At 41.3% G+C, this 26,471-nt stretch overlaps 1 protein-coding gene and 1 long non-coding RNA gene across 2 annotated transcripts in view; one reads left to right on the top strand and one right to left on the bottom strand.

Annotated features, from left to right (window-relative positions):
• Positions 1-26,471, bottom strand: part of FAT3 (FAT atypical cadherin 3) — a 635,634-nt gene that overhangs the window by 9,488 nt on the left and 599,675 nt on the right. Inside the window, exons 20-24 of the mRNA XM_011363289.2 lie at positions 23,132-23,266; positions 21,126-21,283; positions 15,297-15,765; positions 3,892-4,045; positions 1,342-1,997 (exon numbers count right to left, since the gene is read on the bottom strand). Of these exons, the coding sequence (XP_011361591.1) occupies positions 1,342-1,997; positions 3,892-4,045; positions 15,297-15,765; positions 21,126-21,283; positions 23,132-23,266 (1,572 nt within the window). The remainder of the gene's footprint in view (positions 1-1,341; positions 1,998-3,891; positions 4,046-15,296; positions 15,766-21,125; positions 21,284-23,131; positions 23,267-26,471) is intronic.
• LOC111741966 lies at positions 4,123-9,878 on the top strand. Its single transcript, XR_002781129.1, has 2 exons — positions 4,123-4,432; positions 9,364-9,878. It is a non-coding gene; the product is annotated as an uncharacterized LOC111741966 (long non-coding RNA).

Genomic DNA, 26,471 nt, shown 5'->3' with positions numbered 1-26,471 from the left:
CATGCAGGTATCCAAACTTTCACCTCTAGTCTCACTTTTTTCCTGAATACCCCTCAGAGCCAGACACCCTCTCATCCAATGATACAGATACACCCTGCTTCTGGAAGGCTCTCTCCAATAGTTTCCTATTAAAATCTTACTCAAGCTTAAAGATACTAGTAGGAACTCCCCCTTCTCCATGAAGAACCCCTTTATTTCCTCATCTGCATGTGCTCCCCAGCTTCATTTGAAACCTGTCTCTCCCCTGCACCCTCTACCCCAACATATATCATAGTACTATAACCCCGGCCTTCAGAAACTCCTGCTACCCAGGGTGTCTCTGCTGCTTAAATATAAACATTTGACCTGATGAAAAGTCGCAGGTTAAATTAGAGCTTGTCTTCATTTCATCCTGACGGATGTTAGGGTGGGAAAACACTCACCATCTCTCACCTAGATGCTCATAGAGGCCAACTAACTAGTCTCTCTGTTTTATTTCCTCTTTGGTCCTATTTCGTCTCTTCTCCAAGGAACAGAGCCATTTTTAGATTATGGCACTCATCTGCTTAAAAACCTGCTTAAAATTCTTCCTGTTAGATAAAATGCACCCACTCCCCCCTGGTGCTCATCAAGCCCCAACTACACTGACCTCTTTCATGTTCTTCGACATGTCAAGGTCTTTCCCACCCCAGGGCCTTTGCACCTGCAGCTCTTGACTTAGCCTAGAATACTGCTACAAAGGATCAGGAAACACTACCATCTGGCCCAGACTACTTTTCCTACTGGTGGTTCACCCTCTGGTTTCATGGACCCTGCATTCCAGATAAACAGAACGACTTGATTTTCTTCTGATCATGTGGGTTCCTCTGCGTGGATTGCCCTCCTTTCCCCAGACCTTTAATCTACCATGGTCCAACTCAAATGTCCCTCTACTCCACCAGTAATCAATAATCCTAGGGACACGCTCTTCTTCTGACCTTCCAGACAACACTTTATATCACTTATGCAGCTACCACCAATGATGCGCTATTGTGAGAAGAGCCTGGGTTTTAGAGTCTGGGAACCCCTGACTGGAGTACCTCTTACAGGCTTTTACTAACGATTCTTACTATTCTTACTAGCTGTGTGACCGTGGGCAGCTTATGATGTTCTTTGAGCCTCATCTGTAAATGGGGATAAGAACCAGAGCAATTTATCAGGGCTGATATGTAGACACTCAACGCCAGAACATGTCACAGTGAGTGCTCTGTCCTGCGGGTGCTCTCTCCCTTCCCTCACTCCCTTCTACAGTGTCCACACACCGGCAGCTTCCCCGTGAACACCAGTGGAACAAATAATGATGCACTACTACTTCCTACTCACTTTCAGTTCCTGCATCCCAGCCATTCTTCCGGATGGAATCGCAGTCGGAGCGGCAGGGCGACACCGCGGGGAGGTTGGGGGCCACACTGCACACGACCACACCCCGCCGGGCTGTGAGGATGCGCGGGGACTCAGGGTGAAAGGTGGTCATCTCCTGGTGCTCGCCCCCTAGCCCATCCACGATCTTATCCAGGTTGCTCCTGGAGTCGCTCTGGAAGCACGGGGTATAGGCCATGGGGCGCACGGGGACCTGCGGGGGCCCCACCTCCTGGTAGACGTTGCGGCCTTCCCCGCCGCCCCGCAGGTTCCGGAACGGGATGCCATTGCTCTTGTTGAGCAGGGCCGCGGTGGCGGGGTCCTGCACCAGCGTGATGTTGTTGCGGGAGTAGTTCTTGCGGAAAACCTTCTTGCGAAAGACTATGAAGAGGACCACCAGGATGAAGATGACGAAGAGGACCACGGCGATGCCGATGAGCTCCTCCTTCCCCACGTAGGAGTGGCCGGCCTGGATGTTGGGCACCACCACGGGGCGCAGCCCGCAGAACTGGCCCACGAAGCCAGGTGTGCAGTTACACAGGAAGGAGCCGAACATGTTGACGCAGGAGCCCCCGTTCTCACACTCCTCTCGCTCGCACTCGTTGATGTCCTCGTCGCACCTTCGAGACAACACACACACACACACAAGCCCCCTCTCAAACGTCAGGCCGGCCGACGCAGGCTTGTATGCTGCAGCTCGGATTAAAACTGATTTCTTAAAAGGAAAATAAAGCCCCTGAAGGGTACACAAAGCACCACAAAAATGGTGTGCTGGTGTGGGTTCGAGTGCGCGCGCGCGCGCGCGCGCGCGCGCAGGGTAAGTGGCCTGTGTCGTCTGCATGAGTTAAGGTGTGTGTCTCTCCCACACAATCTCTCCCAGCTAGTCTGACCCTACCGGGGTGGGGAAGAGAAAAGGCTGTCCCGGGACAGAAAAGGAGCAGAAAAAGAACAGGTGCTGTTGAAAAGGTACCGGTCTCCAAATCCTTGGGTCCAGATAGATACATTTTAGAATTTAAAATGTTGCAATTTTAGAAATGACCTATAGTACATATCTTTCATATAATGTAAAATACCATCCTCTCAACCCCAGGAACTGGTCCCGGCCTAAGACCTATAATCAAATATATCAGTGTTTTGATAGTAATACATATGGATTGTCACTTTAATTGAGAGAAATAAAGACTAGACATAGCCTCATAGTGGTTTTGGCTGTTTTTGCCACCGAATTAGTTTGCCACTAATTTATCTTCAATCCTGTCAGTTCTCAGAGCTTTTGGGATTGTAGAATTGAGGATAAAATGCTGTGAAACTATACACATTATAGTTTCCTGAGAAGAGAAAGTCTTTGGTTCTGACACATTCCTATAATCGTTACAGTAATTTTTGGTCTCTCTGGGAAATTGGGGTGACAGGGAGTATGTATGTAGGAGGGTAGGTAGAGGGCTACATTTCTATGAATCTTTCAGATGTTATGCTTATGTTAAAGGGTAATGCTAATGTAGATTACCAGAAAAAACTGACTAAAGCATTCTAGTGAGAAATAATTAAATTAATTTTATTCTCTTCAAAGCAATCCATGACTTGCTTTGAGTATAACTATAAGGCAACCATTTAAGTCTTACTCCTTCTTAGTTTAAAATTATTTGAGAGCACAGACCTTTTATCCTTCACTTTTCTCTACTTCGGCAAGTGTTCTGCAATGTTCATTTAAAAGGCCCCATCACCTATATTTTTGGTAATCTACTTTTAAAAATGTAGTCAAAGGTCCCTAATTTGAACAGGTAGAGGCCAGGTCAGTTAGAAATTGGTCAGAATCACAGAGTATTTAAAAATAAATGCAGCTTTGTTACTTTAAATTACATCCAACAATTCGAAGTCAGTTAAGTATTTCCTGGTAAAGTCCTCAGGAGATTTGCTTTAATGAATACATGAGAGTGATCTGTAATTAGAATATTACTTGCTTGAGATTACATGTATATATTTCTAAAACCACCAAGGATGGTTGAAAGTGGCATTTTACTAAGAATTTAAAATATTTCCTTTCCGTTTGGCTAACACTTTAATTTCTCCATTGCTTGGGGGGTGGGGTGGGCAGGGGGAAAGTTTGCCAAGGTAAGGTAAGCTTTAGTCTCTCAGAATGATCAGAAAACGCTAAAGCAGTAGACTCCTGTTCATGAGTTCTGGGGAAATGGACAGTATGTCTATCTCAGAAATATAGGGGGTCAGAGATGGCTTTCTTTAAAAGAATTGTTTTCATGGTTACAGGATATGTAGTAATTACATCAAAATTTGAAAATATAGAGAAGTATAAAGTGAAATATGTAAGTTATCTATAACCTTGTTAGCTAGAGATAATCCCTATTAATATTCAGTCACTTGTAAGCACTCTTTATATAAAGACATTAACCCTTTGCTGGTCTCTTAGTGGTAATTATTTTACCCCAGTTAGTTATTTACTGTTTTGTTTTCTTAGCAACAAGCAGCAGAATAAAGACTTGCACAATCTGAACTTACGTGACTCCAGTGAGTCCAGCTTTGCAATTGCAGATGAAGGTGTTTCCTATCGGATCACAGGAGCCTCCATTCCGACAGGGATTTGGGAAGCAGGCTGTGATCTCGGATTCACAGTTTCTCCCAGTGAACTGTGAGAGACAGGTACACTGATAGCCTGTGGAAACAGAGGACTTGATGAGCCATGGATGCCGCTGGTAATGCTCGGGGTGCATGGACTTGGTCATAATGCATTCTCCTAATTCCTTCTGACGCAAATTGAAGGCAGGTCCCAAATTCCAAAGATGATTAGTAGCAAATTGGTTATTTTGAACTTGGAACACAGCTTGCCACAAAAATGCCAAGTAATGGTTTGGATCTCTTGCCAGTCCACAAAAATTCACCTAATAACCTCATGCATAAATGCTAGTGAGAATAGTAAGAGACACCCAAGGAGTAGATTGCAAGAGCAGAGATTGCAAGAGCAGGATGGGGAGGAAAATGCTTTCCGCATCTCACTACTACTGTAAAAGACAAGATATTTCCAGATAGGAGTTTATCACAGGTACCATACTCATGTCATTAGAACACATTCTACAGTAGCTTCCTGAGAAGGGGTTTGTTTGTAAGAGGTAAATGTTGTGAGACCTTGCCTAGCTAAACATGTCTCTACTCCACTCTTAGACCTCTTTGATAGTTAGGTTGTGTATGGAATTCTAAGTAATTCCCTCCATATTACTTCGCAGAAATCCAAAGTTGTTTTGGTTCCTTAAGTTTATATGTGACCTGATTTCTTTTCCTAACAGCTTGGAGTGTCTTCTCTTGCCTCCTGTTTTCTGAGATTTCACAATGATATGCTTTAATGTGAGTTTATTTCAATCAATACTGGGTACTCACTGGTCCCTTGCAATCTGGAAATTCTTGTTCTTTAACTTCAGGAAAATTTCTTTAATTATTTCATTGATGATTTCCTTTCCTTCATTTTCTCTGTTCTGTCTTTATGGAAATTTTATGGTTTGGATCTCAGATCTTTTGGCTCTTCCTTTAGTTTTGTCTTTCTTATATTACATCTTTGTGGATTTTTGCTTTACTTTCTGAAAGAGTTTCTCGACTTTTGAAACTTTTTTTGAGATTTTCATTTACGTTGTAATTTCCAAGGGCTCTTTATTTATTGGCTGAGGGATTTTATTTTATTTTTAATTAAACACATAGCCCTCTGCTCCTGTTGTGTGTTTACAATATTTTCTCTTATCTCTCTGAGAATATTAATATTTTTATAAAGTTTTCTCCGTGCATAATTTCTTCCAAGTTGCTTTTCTTTGTTTTAGTCTCTGCGATGATAAATTTTGTGTCAGACTGACTAGGCTATGGTGCCATCGTTGGTCAAACACTAGTCTAGATGTTGCGAGGGTATCTGTGGATGTGATTAATATTTACAATCAGTTGACATTAAGTAAAAGCAGATTATCCTCCGTAATGTGGGTAGATCTTATCCATTTAGTTGAAGGCTTAAGAAGAAATTCTGCCTCAAGATTGCAACATAGAAATCTTTCCTGAGTTTCCAGCTTCGAGGATTCAAAATCGAGACTGCCAAATCAACTCTTACTTGAATTTCTAGCCTGTTAGCCTTCTCTACAGATTTGACTTGCCAGCCCCCACAATCCTGTGAGCCAATTTCTTAAAATCCATCCATCCATCCATCCATCCATCCATCCATCCATCCATCCATCCATCCATCCAATTGGTTCTGTTTCTCTATTTCTGTAGAGAACCTTAATACATCATTTTTGAAATTATAGGATTTTCTTCCTTGTATGGTAATTCTGGCTCATCAGCTCATATTGAAGAGTGGGGTGGTAGAAAACTAGAAATCTGATGGGAAGCACATGCCTATTAACTACCTTGTGTCAGTACTTTTGGGTTGGTCAATTTCCCCAGTAATGACCCTTGTCACACGCTCAGAGGGAGGGCAAAGGCCTGGTTTCTAACATTTGGCAGTTGGTTAGTGATAGAGGAAGGGTAGTTGTAGATCTCAGCATTCAATTAGTACATCATATTTACTCCGTAAATACTGTGCATAACCATCCTCACTCTTATTTGAAGGGCTCTTAGGCTAATCTCTGTTCCCCAAATGGCAGGAACTTGGAATTTTGTAGATTGATCTCTATAGGCATAAGATAGTTAATAATCTATAGATTGAAATGGTGTATGCTCTCATTGATGTTTTACTGAATCCACACTATAGAGAACTCTCATGTATAGGAGGAAATTATGCTCGTGTGTGGGTGTTCACAGGTTCAGAGACAGAAAGACTCATCTTCAGGAGGCAGGTGCAAGAGAGAAATCTTTACTTTCCCAAGAGGAGACAACTGTGTGATCCCAGCCTTTCTAGCACCAAGAAATACAGAGGGCCAGAGAGAGACATAACACTCTTAAATGCAACACTAACTTATAAAGAAAGACCATTATTGATGCAAACTGTGTCCCAAGACTGCCAGCCTGAAATCTGTGGTTAGAATGCAGTAGTCTGAGATATGCTTGCTTCAAATTATGTTGATTTGGGATTATTCTTTTCCCATTTGGAAAGTTGCTCACCTAAATGGAATTGAGGATTGCTGGAAGCCGTTGGAATGGGAAAAATGCTTCTTTGTGTCACCTGGCTAGTTCCTGGCCAGGATGGCATGCCATTTAGAGTAAACTGTGAGGATAAATTAGATTCCTTTTTACTGTCAAGGGAGGGGTGGGATGGCTGCAATACAGGACTTAGGAATGCATGTCAGTGATGAGGAGGGAGGGAAGTCAAGAGGAGGAATCTAAGGCAAGGTGGATCAGCTCAGGTACACCTCCTACCTTTCCAGCTCCTGGTTGGCATGATTCTGGCAACTGCTCAAATAAAACTATAGCAGAAGTAGTAGAAGGAAAGAGGGGGCAAGGAGAGACTGTCTGGAAATAAGGAACATTTGAATCACTATCATGGAAACTGGATCTTTACAAGGGTTGTGGTTTGATTTCTTTGATTCAATATCTCTATGCCTTGGAAAATCGGAATTTAAAACAAGGCACTATCTCTAGTACACTATTTGACTCCCATACATTTCCTTTTACATTTTGTCATTTCCGTCATCTTTTGTGGATATCCAGTGCTACTTGATGCAGCAGCCAGCCTGACTGATTAACCTTTTCACTGAGTGCCTAAGCAATAGGCAGTGGTGTAATGGAGCCAGCTCAGACAGGGTTGCAAGAGCTGACTGTTAAACATTTGGAAATTTGGCAGGCCAGTTATTAAACCACTGGTACCCTGACATCAGCCATGGTGGGAGTATTTACGCCACAGAAATCAGTAAATGCTACGAATCCGGGCTTTTATTTTTAGAGAGCTGGTTTACCAGCATACCCCTGGAACAGGGACTATGGCAAGCACTGGGGATACAAAGACTGAAAAGCTACAGACACTATAAGCACAATGATAGCTACAAAACTACCGTGATAGTAGACACAAGGTTCAATAGGAGCATAGAGTAGGAGCATTGGACCTGAGCTGGAGACAACCACACACAATTGAGGAGCTCTGTTCTATATCTGAGACAACTTGCTGTCCATTTTGAAGATGATGATCGCTAACACTTATATTTATTATGTGCTAAGAACAATTGTAAGGTTCCTAGAGGAAACAATTATTTAATTCTCCAAACAAGCCTATGACAAAGGGACTATATTATCATTCCCATTTTATAGATGAGGAAACTGGGGTACAGAGAAGTTGATTACTTATTCACAGTCATGGACCTAGTCTGGATTTGATCCCCAGCAGTCTGGCACCAGATTCCTGAATAGTTCAGTATTATCCTGAACTATATTTTCAACAATTTTACTTCATCCCACTCTCTATCTGGATTTCTCTGTTTATCAAAAAGCAAACTGTGTAGGATTGGCTCTAATGATCTCAAACCCCTGGGGCAAAGGAGGAGGACCCTTTGGAAGAAACCTTGCTTTTAGAATTTTAAATTTAGAGTTTTTATGTTAACATGATGAGAGGAAAAAGCTGAATTTTTTAAAATACCGGTCAGATTTTTTTTTTTAAAAATAAAAGAAGAGTGATATCTATTGTTTGGCGTTGTGAAAGAGGCTTGTTGATCAAAATTAACCTGTTCTCACAAAGCATTATTATTCATGATTTCATTATCTGAGCCTGGTCCCTATTATCAATAATTTTTATACTATCAGTAAGTCTGCCATAATGATACTAAGTGATCTAATGCTTTAGTGGTTTAAAATCACTTTCATTCTATGGCAAATCATAATAATCCCAAGAAGGAAAAATAAGAAGCCCATTAATCCCCCAGCTCCATGGGGTGTTGGAGAGGTTAGTGGCTTATTCAAGGACATACAGCTAATAAATGACTGAATTTGAACTTGAATCCAGGCTTTCAGATTCTCAAATCTTTCTACAAGACTGTATTGGCACTGGAACTTGTCAGTGAGCCAGAACTCATTACTGGCTAGGACTGAGAAGGAGGGGCTCATAGTTACTTCCCACAATTCTCCAGGTAGCTGATGAGATACACTGATATGAACAGTATCAGATACCCTTTCTGGAAGCCAAAAAATCATTAAATAATAGAGCTAATAGCATAATAAAGTTTCTTGTTTTCCCAAGCATTATCATATGTTGATATGAAAAATAAAAGGAACAGAATTTCAAGAGATTCCAGGCATTATTTGATCACACATAATATTTTAATTTTTTTAAATGTAAAATAAAATTTAGAGGATAATATCAAAGTCTGATTAAAAAGAGCAGATTTTTTTTTCTGGTTTGGGGGATAATGTCAAATAAGGAAATCATTAGCAAGACCAACAGCTTATTAAGTGCTAGGAAAAATGCTAAGAACTTCCTATGCATTATTGTCATTTAATTCTTGATAACAACCTTATGGTGTAAGTACTCTTATTATAGTTATTTTACAAATGAGAGAACTGAGGCTTAAATAAGTTGGTTTGCTCAAAGCTATAGTCACTAAATGGCAGATGCCATTTTATACCAGTTCCCAGATTTAAAAAAGACAACCGTCCTACTTGTTTTGAGATATGGGTTAAAAAACAAAACATAACATCCCTTCCTCCCACCTCCCCCCGCCCCTGAAAACAAACAAACAAAAAAAAAACAAACCCAGCCAAAACAATGCCATAGCGTCTCTGCTTTCAAATCTGGCAGAATGAGAAGTGTATTTTTAAGCCTTGCCTGAAAGCTGTGCTCTTGTTTACAATCCTCCTAGTTATAGTGGATGCAGATGGTTTTGAAATCTGCACTCAGACAAATGTAAAAGGCTCCCTCTTTTCTTGCTCAAAGAAGAACATTGCAAAACCTATTAAATGCAAAAATAGAAATGGTTTGAGCAATTATAGAGTGAATTTGGGCTGTGTAGGCAAATAATCAAGATAATTCCTAACTTACTCCTTTGACTTATTAGTTGTTTTCTGACCTGATTCCTCCAGGTAATGGCCTCAACCTTCGACACTGCCTGCCAGTGTTGTGGACATCATTCCAGTCGGGTTCGGCTGCCTTGATAAGAAAACACCTGCCTGCTGCACAAAGGTGGCAATAATGACAAATGTGAAACTAGCACTTGGGATCTGAAGTCGGCATCAACCACTATGCTTGCTGAGTTATGGATTTCATTTAGAAACTCCAAGAACTTACATGACTTGGGGAGGCAGCTGAGAGGTGGTGGCGAGGCCCTGGGTACAGGTGTACATTCTGGCTGTTACCCAGCAGCCGGCTGTGATCATGGCAGAGCCCGCTGACCTCTAGGAACCTCCTGATTTTTATCTGATAATTGAGCCTCACTAATATCCACTTCATAGAGGATAATAAGGTTTCCGGATTCATCAACCACAATACAGCACATAAACATTAGGTGCTTTATTGTTATCATTATTGTAATTACTATGGATCCTAAAATCAGCTTAATTTCTGTGTTGCTCATAAACCAAATGACTGAAAGCCATGGGAATTTCTGACTCTGACTTTTAGGCTGAAAGTTGGGAAATACTAAAACTTCTAGTCTGTGAATTTCAATTAATGTGAGAGAATTAGAGAATGCATTATCACATGAGATGCTAAACCTAAGTGGGATGAGCTTTAAAGTTACAGGTAAGACCTATAACTTTCGCTAGGAAAGTAGGTCACATTTCATATATTGTATATTGGGTCGAACCTCTAATATTTTCTTAGAGGATCTAGAAACATTTAATGTGTTAACAAAATTAGGTACACAGCAAATTCTCACCTTCTGGCATGTTCTTTTGTGTTTGCACATTACCTGATTGCCTTAGGATTTTGAGTTTCTGTATTAGTATTTATGTTATATTACTAATGCTGTTACCATGAGATTTCATGAAAGCATGAAAAAAAAAAGTTTAACTCAGTATTTAGAAGAAAGCCACCCAGAAAAATTTTTTTTTTTCCCTCATGAGCTTCAAAGCTTAGTCAAATTATGTCCTCAGCATATCCACTGGGTGACTGGCTTCTCCCTTCTCTGCCTTCTGTGCTCCGTGGGCCAGTGCACTGAGCACATACAGGGAATCCTGTTCGATCTCCTTAAGCCAACTGTGAAGGGAGGGAGGCCACACAGTGGGTCCATTGGTCTCAGAAACAGCAATGGGATCCCGGAATTTAATACAGAGCTCAGCACAAATCAGGCACCTACTGAATTAAAGTGTGACGGACTGAATTTACCTAGATCCTTACAAGTCAGGGCACAAAATACTCAGCAAAACACTCATAGTAGCGCGGATAGCTTTGTTGCTGAAAACACTTCTAGGCCCAACTATTTGTAACAGATAGGAACTTTTTGTTTCATGAAACTTGCTTAGAGAGAGTAGGCAGACATTACTACTTTTATCTTTGAAGGCAAGCTCAGGGTGACCCCAAATTCCTGACTATCTAGGGAACAAAGTTCAAGCTTTATACAAAAACAATTAAAAAAATGTAGGATGGACATCTGACATTCAATTTCTGAATGCTCTATGCCTGCTTACTTAGCAATTCTGGAATTCACTGACTCATGTTCTTGCAAATACAGAATTTACTGAGATTCCCAAATGTCAGTGGTTCTCAAACTCAGATGTGAGTAGTACTTTGGAGGCTTGTTAAAAACAGAAATGCATGAATTCTACCTTTGCAGATTCCGGGATTCTGTTTCGTAGGTTTGGGTCTCTCTTTATTTTCCTTCAAACTTTTTTTTTTACTGAGAAATTTTTCTTGGTACAAGTTCAGAAATGTGCAAATATGATTCAGTTACCTAGCAGAAGTTTCCTCTGACCTGGACAGCAAATGATGGAGGTAAGTAAACAGATTCCCTTTTTCCCTTAACAGTCAAGAGACTCTTCTATAACAAAGTCTTATTTTAATAAGGTCCTCAGGTGATGCAGATGCACCTCAGAGTCTGAGAACCACTATGTACATTTGTGAAAACAAAAAAGAACTAGTTTTCTTAGGTTTCAGGGCAGTTAAGAGACAGAGAGAGAAATCAGGACATCACCTAGGGATCTTGTTAAAATACAGATTTTTGATTCAGTGGGTTTGGGGTGAGATCTGAGATGCTACATTTCTAACATTCCCAGGGATGCTGACGCTGCTGGTCTCTGGAACGTGCTTTGAGTGATGGGGTTTGACAGCATAGGCTGGGAGGTGCCACAAACCTGGATCAAGTCCTGGCTTCCCCACTTTACTAGCTGTGTGATGCTGGGCTAGTTAGTTAACTTCTCTTTATCTGTGAAATGTAGGTGGGTGAGGAGAAGAACAGTACTGATCCCACAGTATTGTTGTGAGATTTAAGTGTCACAATGCATAAACACTTGCAAGGTAAGCACTTAATAACACAGCATTAACCACATAGTAGGACTCTAACAAACAACAGCTTTTCATTTATGATTTAGACTTCCTGTCTCATGCAAAGCTGTCTGAATGACTATTTTTGGTCTGGTGACTGCCTGGTTTGCTGATTGCTTTGCCAAATTATGGCTTAGTCTCAATTAGGTTTCCCTATAATGGGCTTAAGCTTAGCAAGAGAAGGCACGGAGGACTGAGGATTCCTTATTCAGATTGTGGGTGCTCACTGGGCTGTTCCCTACCCACTGTGTCTGGAAATGTTGGGGTCAGAATGGGACCAGGCCATTTCTTCTCCACAGTGGTTACTATTTCCAGCTCGTGTTTATGAAATACATATAATTTTAAGGCTTTACCAAGAGAGAGCCTTCCCTCTGTGGTTGATTTACAGAGTCATATTTACACTCTTATTACAAGTCAGCACTCTGATTCCCCTGGTGTCCCCCCATGGCTTGCTCCTGGGACAGCCAAAGTCATAAGGCTGGTCAAACCTGCTGACCATGTCATTCCAAGCTAGTACATGTGGCTTTCTTGCCCTTCATGCCAAGGGTTTGATTAAGTCTGGAGGTGGTTAAAGTAGAATCCTCTTTTTCTGAAAGAAAATGCTTCTTGCTGTGGGTTGTCTGCTTTAAAAACTCTGAATGTGCTGGAATAATGTGCTAGGATAGCCACAGTTTGAGAGTGGGCCTGTCATCAGGAGAGCTAATGACCAATATTCCAGCATTCTTCAGTGGTCAAGAGAATATGCTAAAATATGTATCTTGGAATTTTAGACTAACACATAGCACAGGGTTCCAACAACAGGTAGATGTTTGAAAAATTAACTTCTGTTAGCAACTTTCTCATGTGCATGGAGTCACATTTTAAGTACCTTACTCTTCTTTCTCTAGCCCAAATTTCCTTTTTGAAAACTACATGCATTCTAGCCTTTGATCTGGGGAAGGAAGACTTTCTCCCTGTGATTAGACATCGCTGGCAGCCAGAGGGAATTCTTCAAGGCATGAATATTCTTTCATTAATGACTCCGTCTTATTGTTCTTTCTAAACTATCACTCATAACTAAGATGACTTTCTCCTTATTTTAAAGAATCTTATAATTAGCAACATAGTTTCATAGATATGAATTAAAGGCCAAATTATTGGTTCTTTCTTTTCTTCCCCTCCCTACCTCGCTCCTTTCCACTATTTGGTACCAATTTAGGGTACAGGAATCTAGCAAAAATTCCTCTAATAGGAACAGATAATGGGGGCGAGAAAATGGATTCTCTCTCCTCTTTTCTTAGAAGCCAAGGCCTCATCCTTGGAGCTAGGAAACAGGTAGGTATCTCCTCACATACCAGAAGAGGAATCCTGGGCCTTTGATTCCTCAGAGAAGCAACAAAAGCCCTCTTCTTGGATTTCCTGGTGAGTGTGAGGAGTTTGCTGGCCTTGGGCTCAGTACTCCTGTGCCTGAGAGCCCCAGACTGCCCATCTGGACCATGCCCTGGGGGCTGCTGAGATAAGGACCACTGCATTCCCTCAATTAAACAGAGGCAGCAAGCAGGTTTGAGAGAAGGGAGTTGCTAGATGGAGGTGAGGAAAGATACTTTGTTTTAGTAAAATATAAGCCCCCAGGTACAAAGGAGAGACTTGAACAGATAAGAGGCTCTATCTCTTTGGAAGAAAGAATATCTCTCGTGGAAACCCAATCCCAATCATAGGGGGGAGTGGGGAGCGGGGGCGGGGGGACAAAGAGGAGTATGAGAGTGCATGTGCATGTCGGCAAGGTTGGGCCCCTGGGGAGAGGAAAGCAAGTTCTTTAGGTCATGTGAAAAGCATACTACAGATGGGTCCTCAATGATGGAATCTGGTTAAATCGGGTGAGATTAAAAAACGTAGGAAAAAAAATTGCTGTTTCTGATGTGGGTCATAGTCATTTCATTAACATATCTGCACTGAATACTTCACTCAAGGATTTAATGGCAATTAAAAAAAATTAAGAGGCACACTGAAGAGCAAGATTCCGCAGTCCTTTTCCTTAATACAGTGCTTATTGTTGTTTTAAAGATAACCCATGTGGAAGCCCATAGCTTTGCCAGCAAAAACAACGTTCTGCCATGGTTAAAAGTATGTTACAATTTGTGGCTGTGTACCCAACATTTGACATGGAGTGGTGTTCTATTTCAACCCAATTTAATTATATGCTCCTTTTATATATCGTAGATGGCTCACACTAGCAGAATTGTTTTGCCTGGTGAAAAACTGGCCATGACTTGTCATAATGGGCTGGTTTATAGAACCACTGAAGTATAGCTACTGCCCATCATTCGGGAATTATGGCACCATAACAACCCTTTATTTACATATACTGCTGAGACAGTAAAAAGAGCAAATAGATTTCTTAAATCCAGACGGCAGAAATTTCCCTCCAGGGCACTTGGCCCTCACTGTGGCAGTAACATATGCAAGTCTAAATAACTTTGGTGTCTGTATTTCGGCAGTGCATCATTTCACGGACAGTTTATAACATTCTAATAATAAAATGGACTCTAAATTTGGAGTTGGGCTCCACGAACATTAGATGGTAATGTGCACAGCAGAATCTTTAAGTGATTTGTGAGGAAGGTTTAAATTTGCTAATCACACTGCTGCTGAGAGACTCCGCAAAGGGGCTGGAGCGGAACCAGTGGTTGGGCTGCTGGGAGGTGGCGAAGCCTTCAGCCAGGAGAGTGCCTGAGAGTTTGCATCAACAAAGACGCTGCATGTGGGTAGTCAGGGATTCTTTTACCTTCAGACTCCTAGGACTTAAATAATCTTGGCTTTCTCCCCAAACAACAGAAACTCTTTATAAACTCCCCCTTTTTTGGGGGTGGTGGTGGCACCCTGTTATTTCTTTCATCTTCATGATATAACTTTGAGGAAAAATTTTATTGGGGGAAAGCATCATACCCTCAGTGACTGTTTATCTGTCCTGAGATTTCATGTAAATTGCCGTCTCCTTATTCTTGACTTTCCACTCCTGTATAGAGTTGTCGCTCGACTTATTTTTAATACACATTTGAGAAGCATGCTCCAAAGCATCTCTCCATTCTATTTCTATTCCTGGGGTGGTGAGTTCACACCCCGCCTTTTAGCTTCTAGTAAAGTTATATGGCTACACGTGAAAGGATTGCGTGTGGTTGTCAGACTGCTACCAATCATTCTGCAGTGGTGTGCAGGTGACTCAAGGGCAAACACTTAAAAGGGAGTCCTATCCCTCCAAGCTGCTGAGTCCTGGAAGGGTGTGGGGTGGACAGGGGACCCTGCAGCTGCCATAGCATCTTCGGGCTCCTGCAATCCCCATGCTGCGCCTGTGGAGTTGGGTAAACCAGACACCGCTGTAATTGCCAAGCTCTGTAACTGAGAAAAGGGGAGGAAGGAAGCTCTGCTGGCATCTTGGGTGAATACTCCTCCTCTCTGGGAGGGCAGGTGGGTGGGTCATGCATGTGACAGCAAGGCCCCCGCAGGTCCTCCACCCCGCGCCTGCCCTGGTAGGGTGCCCCGGGCGCAGCGCACTCACCCCCGGAGGGCAAACCGATGCAGCTGCCCCCGTGCTGGCAGGGGCTGCGCTCACACGCGTCAGGGTAGAGCACGCAGCCCAGCTTCAGCTCGGTCAGGCCCACCACCTCGGCGAAGCTGCTGCGCTTGTTCTGCAGGGGCAACTCGTTGTTATTCAGCACCACTGAGTCCAGGCAGCCTTGGAAGCCGCTCAGCACCTGCGTGACCCGCGTGTCGGTCAGGCTGCGGATGTTATCGGCCTGCACCAGGGCCCCGAAGTAGATGGTACTCTCGGAGCTCAGCTTCTGGAAGTAGAGGGGTGCCCTGCGCCGCTCCACATAGCTGTCGTCCAGGGACAGACTCGTGAAATTGCGATTGAGCTCCAGGAAGACCGAGTGCCAGCTCCCGTCATTGACCGCGCGGCCCGAGATGCCCAAGATTCCCGGGCCACTGCCACAGTCCAACTGGAACCACAGCTTGCCGTCCACGATCTGTGCGGGGAAGGACATCAAAGCGCTGTTTAATATGCACCTGGCAGTTCATTCCTGGACACCCTGTTCCCAACCAGGAGAAGGGGAAGGAACAGGGAGACAGACCTTCCAGAGCACTAAGAGCTAAGGAGGTATAATCGTCACATGAATTCATGGAAATGCACTGAACCAGTCTTTCCAAAATACGTTTGATTCATGACAGACCTGTTAGAGACTATCGCAGCATCACTCATTCTCACAAATGGAGTAGTTCTCTATGCTTCAGTAAGTTCCAGAGACAACTTGTTCTTAGGTGTTCTCATTTCTGCCTCTGTGGCTCATGGATTCTCTGGCACCATCTCTTTCTGCATAAAGTTCACAGGTTCATGCCACAGAAACATGTATATATGGAAGGCAGGGGGCTCTGTGAACCAGGTAGAACCCTGGGAATTTAGGAACGAGGAACGTAATTGGGGCTTTGCCTTCTATGACGCAGGTCATACAAGTCCTTGGTTGGCCTCTCTGCGTTTGGGATCCCCACAGAGATAACTGCTGTGGCTTATTTTATGAGGAGCCTGGGTCCATTACAGAATAGTTAGCCACACCACACACAGTTAGTGCATACATATTCTGCTCTCTAATGCAAATGTATGAATGTAAAAGACTGGAGACAAATATTTATTTTCTTTTCACAGAGCTTTCATGTGTAATCCATGCTGTTGCCTTTCTCATTTTTTTGGTTCAACAAAATGGACTGAACAGATATTGTAAATCATACCAGAATACTTGCTCAGTGACAACTCCTGGATAATATCCATATTTTCATTTCAGTACGAGTAGTAAAATGATCAAATGTGACTTTGGGGACTGCCTTCTTCTGCACAGGCCGTCTGCTGCTATGCTCTGTGGCCACAAAGTGCAGTCCCCAGTCTATCAAGGAAAATCTAGTGGTGAGGGTGCAATTCGTCTAAGGTTTCAATGACTATATTACTTGGTTCATTTTCCTCCCCATCCCTACCCCTTACCCCTTGGGATAATAACCAAGTTACAAATTCACCCAGGAGAACTGATGTAGCTCTGATGTACTCATATACATTGAAGTTCTGTAACTAAGAAACATAAAATTATCCCATACTAACGCTGAGCACAGTTAAGTTTTTTTTTTTTTTTTTTTTTTTTTTTAAAAAAAAATAACATTAGCAACACTACTGAATGAATAGAAAGCCAGAGGTCTACATAATCCTCAGCTTTTTGAAAATGAAACTCATTTGTATCTTCAAAATTCTCAGAGTTTGGAATTATAAGCCTTGTTTAGATGACAAACTGGAATGCTGATGACAAAAGGTGCCTTTAGATTAACAAAAGTTAATCTTTTGCTTTTTCGCACTATATTATGCCAGGGAAAGAAAAGAATACTTTCATATCCTCTTATAAAGGAAAATTATACTCTGGTCATATTTAGTTTTTCTATCTTCAGAATAGGGTTTACCCAGTGTTAAAAGGATCTTTTAAGAGGACAAAGCTTTCTCAAATGAGAGGGAGAGCTATTTTTCTAGAAATTGGGGTATGCATGAAACTGTAAGAAAAGTCTATAGCAATGATCTGAAATGATTTACTACGGTGGGAGAGACAGGCAATTTCTTCAATGAAATGCGTAATTCAAAGAGCGTGGCCCTAATGTGACAAAATATTTAGGTCTTCGGGGTTGTTTCAAATCAGTGATATCCTTTAACTTAGATCTTCAGCGGCTTGGGGCTTGGGAGACAACAAATGCAAACTGTAAAAAGTCATCTTGTAAAAAAGTAGACTTTGAGTAAAAAAATTTAAATTATGCTGCGAAGTCTCACTGCTTCAGATCCTTGGTGTGTGGCTCTAGGAAATGCACCATAATCATAAAACCCGTAAGGGGGTTATTACATATTCTCTAAAAGGGGTACTTTTTATAAACCCATTTTCAAGGCTGCCATTAATAGCTATCTGGCACACAGTAAGTGCTCAAAAATACGTTTTGAATGAATAAGTGAACGAATAAATTATCTCAGTCCTTCAAAATCTCTTCTTTCGATAAACACTTGTAGTACTCCCAACCCATTTGCCTCTGTCACAGGCCCAGATCCACTACTAGCTATCACTTTGGGGAAGTCATTGAATCTCTCTGAGCCTCAGTTTCCTCACAGGCAAAAATGTAGTCATTCATATCTATGCACGGGAGAGTGAGAATGAAGAATATATGTATGTGAAAATACTTTGTTAACTTTTAGGTATTTTATTATTATTATAATGTTAATAATAATAATGTTAACTCACTTCTCAGTGATATTCTTATACAGATCTTTGAAGCTCTGGAATCTTGTGAGGAGCTTCCTTGTTACTCTTCTGATCTATGTGAGAAAGATCTGGATATTCTAAGTGGACTGTTTTAAAAACCAAATGAGCTTTCCCTCAGCAGCTTCCTTTCAGCCTTGGGGTCTTAAGCTAGCCTTGTTTGAGAATCATCAGAATGAAGCAATGTATTATCTGTAACACCCCCAAAAGATAAAATATGTGATATTTCTAAACTAACAACCAAGGACATGTGCTTTTACTATAGTATTGAAGCTGAAAGACTGACATAGGGAAAAAGTTACTTGTGTTTGGCAAATCTCTCCCTGTGATCTGACATGTTTCTATTATAGGCTCGAGGAGAGCCACAGGACCAAATCCCACCATTTTCATTCTTGCTTCGGCTGCCAGGAAACTCAGAGTTATGCTCTGTGTTTAACTGAAGTAGCATCCCTTGGTCTAGATTTTTCAATGATGATATTCTCCCCTTTCCCACTTCATGGGTTGGCTCTTTGATTTTATTGCATCTGGTTGCTTATGGTCAACTTGGAATTTCTTTTGGAAGTAAATAAGGCATCAATGGTAAACAGAAGAATGAGCACCTTTATTGCTGCCAAGAGACAGAAGTGCTCCCTGTTCATGAGCTCTGTGGCCACTTCTTGAGGTCTCCACGCAATTCTGTAACTGTCTTCAAGGGGTGCCCTTCACCACATTGATTGTCTTAAGTACTTTTTAGGCTCTGCTCTAATTGGGAAAATATAAACAACCAAGAGTGCAACTTAAATAAAGCATTTCAGCGTAGTTGTTGAACCAAAGTATAAGGCACATACTGTACCTAAAGCCAATGAAATTAAATCTTGCATGAGGCTGAAAATGTTAAGCAAACAGATTCAAATCCCCTAAGTGGATATTTCTGGCAACTACGGGAGAATATCTGCAATAGTTCCGTACAGCTGTGCCCTGCTTTGGGCAAGCCCAACATATAAAAAGCAAACTTACAGAACAGACAGATTGGGGGTGATTATTCACATCACAAAAGGATTAATGGGAGGTTCTCTTCAAATAGCAACCATCCCTAGTTCATTAGAATTCCATTTATAGAAATTCAATTTACACAACTTTCAGAAACACTCTTGGTTCATGAACTACAATCTACCTTAGGAGCTAGAGTTGCCTAAAAAGGTTTAAGATTCTTTCCCGCCCCTCCCCCATCCCGAGGATCTGTACATTTTAGACATTTGCCAGTGAAGTGTCAAATGACAAGCTCTATTTTAGGGTCAAGCCATCCAGGTCCAATATATTTTTTTCCTCACTTAAATTTAATGCTGTACAAGGGATTTGCTAATAGAGAGTATTTACCTCATAAGGATGATCTGCAACCAACAGCCCTATCAGAGTCTGAAGGAGGAAAGAGAAAGGCCAGTGACACCCAAGCAGAGCCCTGAAGAGCTGGTACCTCTGAAAGGACAGAGCATTTTCTAAGCAATTATACCAACTCCCACCTCTCAGGGCTGTTTAGAAAGTGATCTCCTGACTGAAGAAGGTAGGGTGCTTTGGAGCCAGGAGGAAATAAAGACAAGACTTAGGTCTTTGAGATTCTCTTCTTTCACCATGAATATTTGATTTGAGTTAATTGTTCTCTAAAATTGCACACCCAGAGTGCAACTCTTATTTTCTTTTAAAAATACTGTTTTCTTTTCCAGAGCTGAAATTATTTTGAGTTGAATGAGTAAGGAGAGTAGGAGATTCCCCACAAAAGTAGTCAACTTTTAAACTCCAACTCCCTGGTCATTCACTCTTGGCAACCAAGTAATATCTAGCAATACCAGAAGTGGGCTTAAGTAAAAGTCCAGGTGATAGGGGAAGGCACTGGCATTCAATGTCTTATATACTTTTCTCTCTCCAGGATTAAAGTCTGAACCACTTAATTGACTTGGATGTGACCTATCAAACAAAAGACAGAAGCTAGAAAGGTCTGCCATCATCCCAGTTAAGCCTAGTGATAGAATCCTAGGAAGGAAACACTGCCAGCCAATTCTATTTAGATGGACATTTCCCGCTGGACAGATGCAGTACGTCTCTAAACGCATTTAAAATGTGCTGCTATAGTAACTTGGTAAGAATAGCATTAGATTAAATATGTCTCCCTCCTCCTCCTTTTTCCTCCCAATACTGGAGGGCTTAATCTGGCCTACAGACACTCAGAGTGTGATTTTTTTTTTTTCTTCGATAAAATGAGTTGTATTGGCAAGACTGAGAGCTGTGGAGAGCATGGAGATTAATAGCACGGAGTGAGAGAAACTGGAACGTAGGTCCAGGCCCTACCACTTACTAGCTGTGCAACCTTAGGTAAATAACTTAACTGCTCTGTGCCTCTATCTTCTGCTTCACCAATTGAGGATGGTCATATATAACAAATTTATTATATTAACTTTATAATAAAAACCAAATGATATATGTAAAGCCGTTAGAATTGTTGAAGGCAATTTTATGAAGGCACCAGAAGCTCAGAGCAGAATACAAATGCCAGACTTGCTCTATAGGAAATCTGGCTGCTTTTGGAAGGTTTCGGAGGCTGGGAATGATTTAAAAAAATTGGGCTACTTGGGTCATGATGGGGCATATGGAATCTTCTATGCCTCAGATCTCCAGCTTCCTCCCTGAGCAAGAACAGAAGTTGCTTTCAGAGGTCAGTGGAGATAGACCCATGTGGTAGAAGAGTATACAACCAATCTTTCTAAAGGACCACCCCTGCTGTGGAATTGATTAGGAGATACATTCTAATGAACTGAGTGATTACAGCTCAAAAGAGGCCAGCCCTTGAACCCACTCTAGAGAGAGATGCCCCAATTTACCAAGAGCCAATTTTGAAGTTGAATGTACAAAAGCAAATGGGGTGTTGGCACACTTCCCAGTTCTGCTGCTGCTCCCCTTTGCCCTAAAGTCGGCTTCTGGTTCTCTGAATTTAAAAGACAAAATGATTTCGGCAGTCCCCAACCCAGGAGCCAAAATACTAACATGAGAACTGACTGCAGGAAAAGATAACCCATTTTAATTACCTTCAGAATTATGCAGGGATTTGCTCTGGTGTACATTATAATCCCGTTGCTTTGCAGTGTTCGCAGACGCAGAGCTAGTTTAAAGTCCTCTTCTTTGCTATTTTCAGAAAGCCGGTATTTGATGTAACTGTTTCCAGCAAAGCTGAGAGAAGTGTGTCCTGAAAAGACCATTATGAGAAGACACATATGCTTTTAACTTCCAGAAATGAGCAGGGACATATGAAATCACCCAATAACTACCAAGCAAGTTGATTAAAGACCATGGGAAGTTAATGAAGGCATTGAAGAGAAACCATTTTTGATTAAAAACTGGTTCTCCTTTCAGGTCACACTCTAATTTCGAAGTGAGAAAAATATTAACTAGTTGGATGCCAAAAAATCTTAGTTGTTTAATGCCAAGGGCAACTTGGTAAATTCTATAATCTGAATTTTCTTCATGTCACTATATTCCCAGTTCCCACTTTCTAAAATTAGTACTATTAAAGGATACCCTTCATGTCCACCCCATCACTTAGGCACTTAAGAACTTTCAATGCCATAGAACAAAGAAGAGATATGCCATATTCCCCATATATGTTCTAATGGCAAAGAGATGATTTAGGACATTCGCACTAATGTGAAAAAAAAGGCACCCAATGTAAAGGAAGTCCATGTCATGTGCAGTCACAATTGTACCTTCAGGGTACAATTGTACCTCCCTACTCACATTGCCCAATTCAGAGTTCACCCTTTCTTTTTTATTTATCTATCTATCTATCTATCTATCTATCTATCTATCTATCTATCTATCTATCTATTTATTTATATTGCTTCCAACTTTTATGTTTTAACAAGTAAAGCAATGATTGAAAAGCTGTCTTGCTGGGATAAAAGGTAGAAAGTGTGGAAATATACCAAATGGCCAATAATTATGAACAATGGGCAGAAAGTGACACCCTGGAGTTCGGAGACTCGGCTTTATTGTCATCCTGCACACCCATCTGCTGTGTGCACAGTGTGTATGTTGGGGTGGGGACAGCATAAATATCTTTTAAATCTAAGCCTTAGATAACTTCAAAAGCAAGTATACTGGTGATACCTTCACTTCACGGGCAGCTCCATTCTTGAAACCAACTATAAAAGAGTTTTGGCTTCCATTTTTAAGAACAGTGCTTCTCTTTGCAGAGGCTGAATTTCTAGAACCCAGTGCTTATTAGCAAAGTGCCTCGCACATACTAATCGTAATTATTTTTTATTCCCACTGTAATTACTATCACAATCATTACTCAATAAATATTTCTTGGATTCCAAAATTGGTGTCAGAGTACCTGTATTTTAAATATATCCTCTACCAAAAAGAGGGTTCTATTGGTACCCAAAATGAACAATACTCTTTTTGGAAGAAAAAAATGGTAGAAAATACGTGAATTAAACAAAGTATTAAAATTGAGAGAGGATCATTTGGATTGAAATAACATACATCGTCATTATTTTTCTCTCTTTAAGACACAGAGATGAGCACCTCTCCTTTGGGGAACGTACACTTAGACATTTCCAGTGGAGAGTCTGCTTACTTGGCGTTCTAAGCTGGGCTTACCCTATGGAAGGCATACTGGACTGGCTCAGCCCTACCTTCTATAGATCTCTATTTTGTGGCTATGGACTCGTGCAGCCCTCTGAACATCAAAGGTTATGCCACAGACACCCCAACTCCTCTGCTAACCGATAGCCTTCTGTGTTCCATAATTTCACACCCTTACCACCCATGTGACACAACTGAAAACACATGTTGTGGTGTTCCCATTATATAAGGAGTCCATAGTCAGTGCATGCATCTTTAGCATAGGCTGCAGCTGCAGTAAACCCAAGTACATTCGAGGGTTGATGTTAACTGTGGTCCATTCTGAAGGAGAGTACAGATGCAGACAGAAGTGTCTTCTGGAAGGGCTAGAACAGTGTAATTTACTACAGGGAAAATACTTTGGGAATATGAATTTATATCCTCATCATTCCACCCCACTCTGCACCTGAGCACTCTCCAAGCTTTCCCGGTGGACACTGGCAGAGGAATGGTCTCCTGCTGGCTTCGTAACCGACACACTGCATGTCCTCTGGACATGGCTTCTCCATGCACGGATCGTTGGACCCCGGGCACAGTCCTCCTGTGACAAAGGGGGAATACGTATGATCAGTACAAAGGGAATCACCCTACACTCCAGAGAGCACAGGAATGGTTTGAGAGCTGGACTCTGCAGAGCCCAAGTGGAGAGACAGAGGCTGCACAGAAGCCAGAGGATCTGAATGGGTTTCGACCAGTATGGGTGCCCTTTGAACGTCTCTGCACCTGCCAAAAGCTTACTACCAGACTGAAGTCAGTTGGGTGCAAAGAGTAAACAGAGCTCCTCCTTTTAGGTTAGAACATGCTAAGGTTGTTACTGGACCTTCAACTTCAGCTGAAAAAAGATCACACTACACGGGTTCTGGTTATATTTCTTAGAGTGAGGTTCCTGTATACTGGGGCTGTCTGAATGCATCACTTGAGTTTAGATTTCTTCTCTATTCCTCTCCTGCCCTGAAAAAACTAGGGGTAGGCGTCTGAAGATGTTAGCCGTTGTTCCCAGAGTGGGGAAAAAAAGACTTCTTTGAAGAAAAGTATGACTAATTCCAAATTGTGAAAGCACAACTCACATTGTTTCCTAATCTCTCCTGCTACATGCTATTGTATTGATTAGCTGTAAATGTGCCCCACTGCCATCAAAAATAGTAGAATTATCCTTGGCGAAGGAAGGCTTCCTTTCTACTTGTTCGATGTTCACAGCACAGTAAGATGAAAGGTTAATCCCTCACAGAGGAAATCCTGGAAAGCAGATTAACTGATTAAGGCAGAATTCAGGACTCAAGTGAGTTATTTCAGAACAACGGTGATGGCAAATATGGGTCTGCTGAAGGAAGTGCTCTTTTTAAAGGTCTTGGCCACTTCAAATGTAATTAGGCCACTTTCAGCCTGGTGAGAGTCTAAGTGGTAAAAGGACTACAGAAAAGGAGACACGAATTAAAAATAACCCACCACAAGGTTAGCAGCGGCCTGACGGAGCGCCCCTTCTCTGTGAACCCAGAACTTGCCAAACATCAGCAGCTTCTTTCCTGAGCAAGATCTGACCCATAATCATACTTCTTTCCAACCAAACTCCTTCCCGTTCCATTAAGCATACTGCCACATAATACAGTCATTTTTTTTTTTTTTGTCCAAGAGAAAGCAAAATTTTACTCTAACTCCATACAAACGTTTTAAGAACTGTGATCCTTGAGAGGAGCAATATAAGTAGCACCAGCAAACTCAGAATTGATAAATCCTATTTTCCACTTGTTTAGAGCTTGGCCAAAGAAGATACTCTTGGCAATGGCCCAGCTTACAAATTGAGAAGATGAAGGGATTTTTAACTGAAAATTTAGAATGATTTCCACAAATGGTTCCAAAAGACATAAGTGCCGTGAAATACATCTTGCGATTTTCATCCCAAGAAACCTTTATTCCTGACACTTATTTGTCGGTCTTTATGGAACTTAAAAAAGCTGTCCAACCACCTCATAATCTGTTGCAAGAGGCTTGTGATAACCAGTTTTTAAATAACTTTTGGTGCACTCATTCAACAAGTAATTTTTTAGGGCCAATGAGGTGGTAGGCCTGGACATACAAAGATGAAAAAAGAAAATGATCCTGCCACTCCCTTCCCCAGGAAACAACATGCAAACAAACACACGATTACAATACATTAGGGTAATTGCTTTGATAGAGATATGTGAGTGCAGTGGAAGTACCCGAGAAAGAACAATTGCGTTTCCAGGGAGAACGTCAGAAGTTCTCTTGAAGGGAATATTTTAAACTCAGGTTTGGAAGATGAGATCCTTTGAGTAACAAGGAACTGTGTTTCATGGGAATGAACCAACCACAGTTAGTGGCTTAATTGCATTCACGTGTTTGTGTTTTCGTTTCTTTATGGTACGTTCACAAGTCTATCAGCTGACACTTTGCTGTTTCTGAGTGGTTTCCTTTCTGTTTCTTATGGCCTGCACACTTCTAGGTTGCTCCTAAATGTTGACTAGTTAGTATAAGCTCAAAAAATGCAAACTGAGCACTTGGAGGTGGCAATGTGCATTTAAAAAATCACAAAATGCCTCACAGCTAATAGATGTAACTCTGGATTACCTGGACATTTCCTTCCAATTAGACACAGAAACAGTAATTTATGTATTTAAGAAATCAGTTACATCCCATTCCATGGGCATGCCTCTTTCTATGACCTATTTTAACCAGCCTAAGGATAGCCATTCTATGAATTTCTACTACTCTGAGATATAGCCACATATATTACATTCGTAGTCTTTTCTGCTCTAATGCAATGGCTATGTGGCTAAGAAACATTGCAATATCAAAAATCCAGTTTAAAAGCCACTGTTTCAAAGGGGAGAAAAGGGTTAGATAATTTCAGACCCATGACAGCAAAGCAATTTTTGCCAACAGGAATTATGGTCACATTTTTTTAAAAGAGCTATAGGTGTATATTATATATAAAAGCTAAACACTGTATTTCAGAATAAATAAATATTTGAATACTTTTCCCTTATATCTACATGCTTTGACCTCTCCTTTTACCATCAGTCCTGCCTGGTAATTAGCACAAGACTTTTTATTTTATCGCCCATATCTCTTATAGTGGGTTAAAGCACAAAGTCACTTAGACTCACAAGTGGAGTTCAAACTCACAGCTCTTTTTCTTCTTTCCATATGTCATAACCATAGAACTCATATAATTAAATCCATTAAATTAATGGATTATATTAGATCCAATCCCTATTATAAAAACTCTAGCTGGAGGATATATAAAAATATATTAACATAAATATAATACGTATGTTCTAAAATTAATAATACAAATATCAGACATATAATAATATGTATTTCTATTTGTTCTAGCAGCCATTGGCTCTGATAGGTTTTTTTTTTCTTTTTTCTTTTTTAATAGAAAAAGGTAAAGGGGACAGTTCTTGGCAAGAGATCTCTTGATGCTTTAAAAACCCTCTGAGGCCTCTTCCCCAGTCCTATTCGAGATGGGAGGAGCCAAAAACATCCAGTATCCAGCTGCTGCTGTCAGTTGGCTCTGCTCACAGACCACTCTCCTGTGGCTCAAGGAAGTACGAAGGCAGAGTGGAGTCTGGAGGTCAGTGTAAATGTGACAGTCTCCTTAGCTGGGGACAGAGGTGAGCATGTATATGCACAAAATGCAGTCTATTCTGAGAAAAACTTCTAGTTACTAAAAAACAGGTTTCACATAATTAAGTACTTCTCATATACAATATTGTCGTTCT

The sequence above is a fragment of the Pteropus vampyrus genome, unplaced genomic scaffold (assembly GCF_000151845.1).
Source record: "Pteropus vampyrus isolate Shadow unplaced genomic scaffold, Pvam_2.0 Scaffold84, whole genome shotgun sequence".
NCBI lineage: Eukaryota > Metazoa > Chordata > Mammalia > Chiroptera > Pteropodidae > Pteropus > Pteropus vampyrus.
This window is presented reverse-complemented; position numbering and strand designations above follow the sequence as displayed.